Raw genomic sequence first — 10,492 nt, 5'->3', positions numbered from 1 at the left:
GGTTGGCCAACGTGCCAACCTGGGCCGAGCAGACGGGGAGCCGAAGGTCCCAAATCCCACCCACCTGGGTCTCGCCACCCTTCTCTGAGCGCTCGGGGAGTGATTTGGGGTCATCACCGCTGCGCGCTGCCTTCAACAGGGAGGATGGCATGGTGCAGGTTCCGTGCGTGCTTGGAGTCGAGCGTGTCGTGCTCCTCTGTGAAGCTGTCCGGGCTCGCTGCTCCATCCAAAGAACTTCCACAGCTGGAGTTCGGAGACAGCATGTCCTGCAGGAGGTCTTCCTGAACTATCCCCGAGTCTTTGTTCACTTTACCCCTTTGGTTTCCTTCCTCCTCCTGGTCGTTGAGCAGCTTGGCCAGGAAGTTGATGTATTTCATAGCCAGGCGCAAAATCTCATTCTTGCTCAGCTTTTTGTCGGGCGGGTGCGTGGGGATGAGTTTGCGGAGCTCCGCGAAGGCTCCGTTCACGTTCTGTTGCCTCCACCTCTCCCGGCTGTTGGTGAAAATGCGGCGGACCACCTTCGTGTGAGGACCTGCAATTGCAATGGCACACAGTTATTAGCAGCGCCCACCGGCTCGTAGAATCATAGCACTACACGATCGTTAAGGTTGGAAACGATCTCTGACATCACCCAGTCCAACCATCCAGCTACCACCAATAGTGTCCAAAACCGCGTCCCTCGGTCTCTCATCTCCATGGTTCTTGAATCTCCACCATCTCTCCGGTCATTTAATAATTTGCTCATTTCTCAAGTTACTCTATTTATTTTAGTCCCATCATCAAGGCATGGGACCAAGAGTTTCCAACTAGCAGGAAGCTAACCAAGGAGCCGCAACAGCCACAGCTCCTGTTCAATGGAAGGGAAAAGTTGAATTGCACCTTTCTAGATGCCCCCTGAGATGCCTAAATTTAGCTCTCCAAGGAGGGTGGCTCACCATTACATGTATTTTTAGGGTATCTCAGCAACAAAGATCCTATTAAAAGGCTAGCTCACCAGATGGCTTTATTTTTCTATCCCAAAAGTCACATCACTGGGACAGGGGAAATTGGCATGAGCTGAGGATTTAACAGCTCCAAGATCCCAACATCTTCCTTCTGCCCTGATGTCACCAGGATCAGGAGATCTGGCAGAGATCACCAGCCCTCCAGGTGCTTCATGTGATGGGGCAGCAGGACTCACTCTGGTGTAACACACAGTGGAAGCAGTGTCCTTGCCTCAAGGGTGACCATGGGAGGAGGACAAAGCAGCTTTCCAGCTGGCCCATGGACCTCCTGCTCCCTCTTGCTCATCAGTGCAAGGATTCTCCATCAGACACTGACTGGAGAAGGGTCTCCCAATTGCCAGTGATGACCATTTGGCTCTGCTACTGTCAGTGCCAGCTAAATTTCTAGTTTTACAGCCATATTCCTGTAGGGCATGTAACAGGAGGTATTCCTCTGCTCAGGAATGCAATCATCCATTCTCCCTCTATCAGTTCTCTTTTCAGCTCATCGAGGCAGCTCCTGATGGCATGAGGTGACACTGCCTCTATGCTGGGAGAGACACAAAGCAGAAGTCTGCCCAGAAGTAAAATCAGGACTGCAGGTCCTTGGATCCACAGAAAGCAGTGTGTGGAAGGAGACACTGCCATCAGCCATCTCCATCCTCACCTCCAGGACACACTGACTATGGAAGAACGCAGCAACCTCAAGAAACTACGGGAGAGTGGCCATGCTGGAAGGAATAGGGAACATCACAGGCAGTGAAAGTCACCACAGATGTGTTCAATTAACAAAATGAACAAATGAAGTGTTCAATTAACGTGCTGATGAGTTGCACCCTAAAGGATGGGCTGTGGGATTCCCATCACACACCGTCTCTCCTCTGTGGGGACCAAAGGGACTTCAGCCACCACAGCTGCCTGGCTCTGCTGAGTGCAGTGACAACGTGCTGTCATCTCCTACAGCAACACAATTCCTGCTCTTAAATGCTCTTTCTGGACAAAACAGCACACAGTCCTGGATTTAGGAGGTGCAGCTTAACATCTTTTTGCACTCATAAAGGAATAAGGAAAAGAAATGTGGATCATGTTAATTATCCCAAAATCTCAATCTTCACAGGCTTCCAGCACATCTCATTTACAGGAAGCTGCCTACTAAGAGGCAATGTCTCATGAAATGCTGAAATCAAACACTGACCTGTCCATTTTCCTCCCCAAACAAGATCAAGAATACAACAAATTCTGACACCACTACAATGTTTGGTTCTTGCATCAGTGCCAGCAACTAAATTAACCATATTCTTAGAAGAACATGGTTGGGGCAAAGTGTGTCAAGCAGTGGAGAAATTTAAAATACCCCTTAGCTGTATGGAAGCTCATGGAAGATCTTCATTTCTCATAGAGAAGCCCCCTATTTAAGCCAAGCAGTTGGCTGCAAAGTTATACCTGGATTTTGTTCCAATCAATGGATTGATCCATGCTTATTAAATTGTAATTGTAATTACAGATCCAAAGAAAACCAGCAAGAAGACAAGCTTCCAAAATTACGGAGTATCCTCTCAGATAACTTTTCACATCTCTGTCTCCCCGTGTATGTTTTGTACAGAGTGGCACCATCACTAAGTGCTGTCCCCTGCAGTGTGCCATCACCATCTGAGCCCATGGGAGCACAGGGACAGCCCAGCACTGGTGACACGTGCTGACTCCTCATGGCACCATCCGGTACTTGTATTCCACCTCAAACTGATCCTAATTTTGCAAATTTACATGAGGTGGGGTCTGCAAGATTCAGCCCTACCTATAAACACCTGGAGCCAAAAATTCGGGTACGATCAAATATTGTCTACTTATTAGAATACAGCATGTCTATTTCTATAACCATAGAATCGCTGAGGTTGGGCAGGACCTCTTAAGACCATGCAGTCCAACCACCAACCCATCCCCACCGTCGGACCCCGCACCTCAGCACAGCCCCCAGCACGGTGCCTTCCTCTGCCGTTCGTCTCAGAGCGACCTGTGAGGCCGGCTGCCCCCAACCCAATGGCACCACCCACACTGCACACAGATCTGTGCTGTGCCTTCCCCGAGCGCGAAGCACCCGCCGCATCCCACCATATTTCCCCTTCACGTTTTGTGCTTTTCACCGTACTCACCGTCGGTAATCTCCATCTCGTAGGGCGACGGTCTCCTCTTCACCCGGTTGCTGCCGTACATGGAGAAGGAGTCCGGCTCGCCGAAGAACCCGCTGCAAACAGAGGCAGAGCGGCGTGAGGCGGCCCCGACCTCTGGGGGGATGCTCAAGGACCCCGGAGCCCACGGGGGATGGAAGGGACCCCCGGCGTGGGATCCGCGCTGTGCCCGTGGGGCCATTTTCCACCCCTGGGGCTGAGCGGAGGAGCTCGGGGAGCACCGCACAGCTCAGCCTCTTTCCTCCCTATACCCCACCACAGGACCACAGCGAAACGCCCCATATCGGCTCAGCCCGTGGTATTTCTGCCAGGCTTTTTCCCCCCCCTCTGGGAACGACGGATTTTCGTTCTGTTCTTTTTTCTTTTCTTTTTTTTTTTTTTTTCTTCCCTCCTTTCTTCCTTCGCAAAGTTTGCCTTTTTCTTTTTTTTTTGGCGATGACTCAGCCCTCCTCTTCTCCTCCCCAAACATCCCCCCTTCCCTCCTCTCCTTTCCCTCAGCCCCGGGGACGCGGTGGGGAGCGGGGGGAGGCACGAACCTGCCGATGGTGCCCAGCGGTTGCCCCAGGTTGTAGAGCATGGCCCTGCCGGGGGGCTGCAGCGGCAGCGCGGGGGGGCTCAGCTGCACCATGCGGGCTTCGCAGGCGGCTTCGGCGGCGCGGCACGGCTCGGCGCCCGGCGCTCTCTGCATCGCTTCCCCCGCCGCCTCTCGGCTTTTTATGTCCAATGAGCCCCCCCGGCGCACCAGCTCGATGACGGGCACGGCGGCGGCGGGGGGCCCGGGGGAGGGTCGGCCCGCCTCTTTGGCCGCCCCGTTGAGCAGCAGCTGGGGCTCGGCCGGCGGCTCCATGCCCCCGCGGCTGCTGTCGGGCTCGCTCGTGGGCTCCGCTTCGGGGTCGTGGCGGCGGGCATCGCGGGGGTCACTGCTGGGGGGCGGCGGGGCGGGCGGCCTGTCCATCGTCCTGCGGGGAGAGCAGCGCTCGGGGCGGCCCGAAGCCGACAGGGGGGTCCCCCCGTTTCGGCCGCGTGACGTCACGCAGCGGCGGCGTGACGTCACGGCAACAACCCCCTCTCCCTCCCCCCCACATCCATTGTACCCCTGTACCGTGACCCTGGGGATGCACCGCACCCATAGGGACGGGGAACTGGAAGGAGGCCGGAGGTTCTCCCAGCTCCGTTTCGAGGACATTTCGGCCCACTGGGGTGGAATTTGTACTTTATTCGTATTAGAATAATTGTTATTAATTTTCAACATGGAAACCAAGCTTCAGGCGCTGCCGAATGGGGGGGAGAAGCGCTCACACAAAGCCCCGCACCCCCATGAGCTCAGCAGGAAGGAGGAAGGGGCCCCGGCTCGAAGCAACCGCGGCCGCGCACGGCAATTGTATGCGGCCCCGCTCCCTTCTTTCTCCCCCATAACGAAACTATCGCGACAGAGCCGAGGGCGGGCAGCACTATCGCGACTACTTCTCCCACCGCCCTCCTAGCTCTTTCTTTCTTTCTTTCTACCTTTCTTTCTTTTTTTCCTCTCCCTATACATAACGGAGCAGATCTCATTCCCGACATCCCCGCTGCTTCTCTTTGGGTCAATTATTATCATTCCTGGGTTGATCCAACCCCAGAGAAAATTATTATTATTATTATTTTGATCACATCTCTCCATCTATAATAATTATAATCATAGTAAGAATAATATCAACCGTTCAACCCGAAGCTTTACTGCCTCCCCCCACCCTGCCAGCCCTCCAGAAAGAGCATCTAATTGCCTATTCCCATATTGTATAGGAAGAGATTACTCACATGTGTCATATTTAAGTAGGGACACCGCGAGTCTCTCCCGTTTCAACAAAAGCGCTCTCAGTGTCAGGCTGAATTTACTCCTCCCACCTCGAGGTACTTACGATTTTACAGAGAGGAAGGACACCCGCATCGGGATAAAACTGCTAAAGCCTGGGAGGAAGAGAAGGGGGGGAGAGAAAGGGAGAGAGAGGGTGGGTCTGGGGGACACGGGAATGGCACAGCGGGGACGGGGGCAAGGCGCACGGCCCCGGCACACGGCCCGAACCTGTGCGGAGCGGGGAGAACTGGTGTCTATGGGGGAAAAGGATGATAAATTCAAGGAGAAAGCTGGTTTATTTAGGGGAAAAAATTATAATATATCTAGGGGAAGCATTAATAAAGAAAAGTAAAAGGAGGGAAAAAAGGAGAAGGAAAAAAAACCCACATATTTTGGGGCTGAATCAGGTGGATTTTTTGGATTTGTCTCTTCGGGAAGGAGATTGCGGATGGGGTCGGGGTTGGTTCGTTCCGATGGGGCCGCGAATAGCGGCGGGGCCGCTCCCGGAGCCGCGGAGCACAGCGCGGAGGATCGGGGCCGGTGTCCGTCCGGAGCGGCCCCGCTGCGATCAACAGGAAGAGAGCCGTCCGTGCCCCCCCCCCCGCAGCGAAATGCCGAGCGGCGGCTTTGCTTTTCGTTAAACAACGGAATAATCCCGTCGGTTTCTACTCTGGATTTTGGGTTTTTTTTCTTTTTTCGTTAAAACGAAATAAACCAAAAAAATGCCCCGCATCTGCGGCGTTTTCGTTTCGTTTTGGGGTAAATGCACGGAGAAAATGGAGGGGGGGGGAGGGCATGAAATCCCCACCCGTTCTGTTCTGCGCCTCCAACTCCTTTTGTTTTGCGGCCGTGGATGGGCAGGAAATTTCCACCCCGGCCGCGCACCTCTCCCTGTGCCCATGGTGGGGAGAATTACCCCCCAAAACGTAGCGGAAAAGGGATGGGGAACGGGGTGGGGAGAAACCCCCATGAGCCGCCCGGCGGTCGGTTCACGTCGGCCCCCCCCGGCGGGGCTGTGGGCATCTCCCCACATCGCCCTGCTTCGCCCTGCATGGCCCCACAGAGCCCCGATAGTGGGGGCCGCGCCCGGGTGGGGGGTGAGCAAGGAAAGGCAACCTCAGCCCCCTCCTCCCCCCCCCATCAAAGGAGAACAACAGAAAAAATAAAGCCCAACCGTGGAAAAGCCGCATTTGTTTTTGTGTTTTTTTTCCCCCTTTCACCTGTCTTTAACACACTGCAGAAGACCCCCGCATGCCCCAAAAATCCCCCCCTCCCCGCCCCCCACCGTGCCCCCCTCCAGCTCCATCCCGCTGCGGGGCCCGATCCCTCCCCACTCACCATTTGCTTTTCATTGGGAAAAGTGAGTGGAGCCATTTTGTGGCCTACGCATGGCGGCTATATTTGTAGTAATGTGGGGTGGCTTCAGCTGGGGAGGCTCTAATTCCACATCACGTCCAGTTTCCTATTTAGTATGGAGAGCGGAACACTACTGCAATGTGGCCGAGAGAGATAAAGCCCCAGCAGTGGCCCGCCTGCCCTGATAAGCTTCTAAACCCATTATTTATGAAATGATTCATTATTATTTGGCAATTTTATCGAAGGAAAGCGGAAAATTATTGCAGGGATATGCATAGGAATAACTCCGGAATGCCTTCTAGCTTTTTATGTGTGTGTGCTTAGATGCTCTTAAAAAGACACTGCAAAAAAAAAAAAAAAAAAAAAAAAAAAAAAAAAAAAGGAGTAATAAAATATTACACTGTGCTGCCCGAGTCTGAATGGCGATTCTTTATTTTAGTCCTCTCAGAGGTTATTATTGCCCCCTGCATTTTGTTGGGTGCCTTTTTTTTTTTTTTTTTTTTTTTTTTTTGAGCACATACTCCATTCTTAATTAAATTTAATGAGCCAAAATAAATTGGTGGGGATGCTGAAAGAGAGAGGGAAGGGGCGTGGGGCTGCTCTGGCCCCATCCATGCCCCGCTGCAGTGCGGGTGTCCTTTATTAGCGCCCCGACTGGGGTGGCTGAGCATCCTCACTGGAGGATGGGGAGGGATCGGGCACGGCTCGACCTCGGGAAATTTGGGACGGGAGAATTGGGGAGAGCTCAGGCCGAGCCTACGGCAGAGCGTGCAGGAAAAAGGGGAAAAGGAAGAAAGGGGGAAAGGGCCGGAGCCGGGAGCGCGCCCCGTCGGGGCTGGGGCTCGTGGGGACGAGAAGCTGGGAACGGGAACAGGGGAATGGGACGGTGCCGGCCTTCCCCGTGCGGGCTTTGGGGTATGAGGGTGGGGGTAGGGGGACGTGAGGACATCTCCCCACGTTGCCCGGCGAAGGAAGCGGGGAGAGATAGGGATGGCAGAGGGTGCCGTTTGTCATCTCTACGTCCATCTGCCCTAAAGACGGCGGCAGAGAGCGATTTTCGATCCCTCGAAAATCAACGAAATTACAAAAGAAATGGCACGGGGAGGCCGGGATCGAGGCTGGACCGGTCTCGGAAACGGCCTCGATCCCTTCTACGGGACAGTGAACCTCCATCGTGCCATCCCGGGGGAAAAGGGGCGGACGGGCAGGGCGGAGCGGCCGCACCTGCCCGCGGCGATGCGCTGGGGGGTTCGCGGGTCGCTATTGTGTCCCCGCCACCTGCACGCACACGGGCTCGAGCAGGGAAATGCCGGAGCTGTTATTCTTCCTTTCACTCCTTCCCCTCTCAGCTTCCCTCTCTGGATGCGGCCGTGGGAGAGGTTCGCCCCCCGGGTCGCTGTGCGCTCACGATGCCGGCAGTGCGTGTGCGGGTGCGTGCGGCGGGGCCGGTCACGACGCGTTGGAGAGCTCCGCCGCGCCTCCAGCCAGGAAACACGACCATTTTCAAGCCGGCTCCTCTAACCAACAGGAAGTGTTAAAGATAGAACAGCCGGGGCTGCGCTGGGGAGATTAGGAAGGCGAGCATCTTCTGAACGCCCCCAGCAGAAGCCCCCCGGCGGGGTGGGAGCTGCATCCATGTGGCTGTGAGGGACCCTCGCTGGGCACGGGGCTGTCCAGATAAGCTGGGGGTGCCTCATCTCTGGAGACATCCAGCCCAAGTTGATTCAGCCATCAGCCTGTACCGATGGGGGGCAACCAGCCTGCAGTATGGAGTTGGAATTGGATGATCCATAAAGTCCCTTCCTACCCAGGCCTTTCTGTGACTCCATGAACTGTAAAGCCTTGAACAGGGCTGCCCCCTCCCCACAAAACACAGCTTGAGTTTGGTTACGGCTCCAAAGCCCAGCGCCTTCCAGTTGCTCAGCACTACATTGCGAAAGGAAATGCAGTTTTAGGGAAGGGTGGTTTGTTTTGTTGGTTGGTAAATTAACAGCTCACTCCATTTGCCATCAGCATGACATGGTTTGTGTAACTCAGCGCAATACCACACCCTCATCCCGAGCTGCGGGCAAGCAGTTGGGCTTTGTTTTCACTTTGGTTCTAGCCCTCAAGCATCTGAAGAAAGTCTTCAACATATTAACCAATACAACTGTCATCTTCCTGTGTTTCCAGACATTTTACAATAGGAAACAAAGAACAAAACCCTACAACAATAGCTCAGAGGTATGAATTGCCTCATTCATCCCAGTGGAATGTCCAAAAACATTAACTATTTTTTGACTACTTCAGCAGAAAACAGGCTGCCAGACAGCAAGCCTGGACCTGAGCCACCAGATTGAGCATGGCCCAGGCTCCCTGCTTCCCAGCATAGGAGAGCAGTGGCTCCTGAAAGGCAGCAAATATCCATATTGATGGCAGAGGCTGCTGCAAGGAAAGGAATTCTGACACAGCCTAATGCAAGCTGCTGTTTTCTGTTCCATAGAGAGGCAGTCCAGCCTTGCTCTGAAATAGCAAGTGGCTTATTTCTCCCAATTCTTTAGCTCACAATGGCCTAGGAGGTGGTAGATGCTAGAAAACACTCTTGCTGGTATAATCAATTAATTAGCAATTACTAGATGCTCAAACCTACCACAAACTCCCAGAGTTACTGTAGCCCTTTGGATTCGAACAGGAAAGACCTGGGACATTAGCGTGGGTTGCTTTAATTTCCAGTTCAACACCCTGTGAGCAGGAAAGACAAGGTCAGCACCAGAGGCTGAACTTCTGTTGAGACAATGCCATCATTAGCACAGACCTGAACAAACTTTGTTTTAAGCTCAAAGCATGTTGATGTAGAAGAGCCAGGGTGAAAACAGATGGCTCTGCTGTCATTCGGCTTTGGCTGGATGTTATGGATGGTGGGAACTGGACTAAACTGCAACTTCCACTGCTGCTGTCTCATTTCCAAGCCCAGGAGGTCAGAAGGGAGCTGTGTTACACCACAGTGATGCTTGTTGAGCTGTGGCCTTAGGCAGGACTTGCCAAAGGAAGCAGAGCTGTCAGAGCCAGCACTGAGCACCTGGGACTTCCAGCAGGAAAAAAGAAAGCACAGACACGTCCACTACACCTAAAAATTCAACCAGGACTCAAACTGTTAACAGAAAGGGAACAGTTAATTGATAACTGAATTCCTCTACTTGTAGAGCAGCCCTTTTCCATAATCCTGTAACAGCAATTTCAGTAATAGACTGTAATGCTTTCACAGACTAATCTGTATGTTAATAAGGAACAAAAGTAAAACAATTTTTTTTTTTTTTTTTTTTTTTTCTCTCCTTATTTTTGCTTATCCCACCACCCAATATTGCAATTGCTGAATACCAAGCGACAGTGACTTCGTCAGCCACGCCACACAACGACAGGGAAGGGGCAAGTTCATACATAAATACCACAAACAACTGAAGGTAGCTTTATTTGTTATTTCTGTAATGAAAACTTGTGCCTCTAGGAGCAATATGTCCATTTTAATAAATAGAAAACATACAGAATAAAATCACAAGAATGATAAAAGTGCTGGTTTTTCCAATTTCCTTGTAAGATCTCATGATACAGTCTGTTACATGTGCCATCCTGCCCGAAATCAAAGCAACTTCAAGCACAGTACAGCCACGATTACATGGCCCTGCCCACCAACACAACCCCACACAGCAATCCAAACAAAGCTTCTGGAAGTTAGTGCTTTAGCTCCTGCAATGCCACACGGGCTCTATGGCTTCACAGGTGGCACAAGCAAGTAGAAGTCACTGTTTAAAAAAAAAAAAAAAAGTCAATTAAAAAGCACATACAAAACAAGCAGCATTATTACAGCTAAGCAAAGAGGACATCTTGGGTTCAAGTCGATTCACCTTTTAGATACTTCAAAATTGTGTTCAACTGTAAACAAAAGTGCAAACATACTTCCATGCTGAGCAGTGCTGATGCAGACAACTGGAAGCGGCTGTCACCAACCTGAACCAAAAGCTCAGTTTTGCAAGCTTTATGTCGCTACAATAAAGTGACCTCATAAAAGATAACTTAATCCTTGGTTTCCTGTCGTCTTTTACAAAGGGGTCCCTTTTAGATTTGAAACAGCATCTACCAGTTCTCTGGGGAGACGC

General features: G+C 52.3%; 1 protein-coding gene across 1 annotated transcript; it reads right to left on the bottom strand.

The window, feature by feature from the left end:
- On the bottom strand, positions 1 to 4,355 carry TAL1 (TAL bHLH transcription factor 1, erythroid differentiation factor; the record flags this gene model as incomplete). Its single annotated transcript, XM_079535481.1, has 3 exons — positions 1 to 532; positions 3,134 to 3,225; positions 3,706 to 4,355. 3 exons carry the CDS (start codon positions 4,353 to 4,355, stop codon positions 114 to 116), a joined length of 1,161 nt encoding a protein of 386 aa, XP_079391607.1. The 3' UTR covers positions 1 to 113.
- Positions 4,356 to 10,492: the final 6,137 nt, after the last annotated feature.

This window comes from Tetrao urogallus (assembly GCF_951394365.1).
Source record: "Tetrao urogallus genome assembly, chromosome: 5".
In the NCBI taxonomy this organism is placed as follows: Eukaryota; Metazoa; Chordata; class Aves; order Galliformes; family Phasianidae; genus Tetrao; species Tetrao urogallus.
This window is presented reverse-complemented; position numbering and strand designations above follow the sequence as displayed.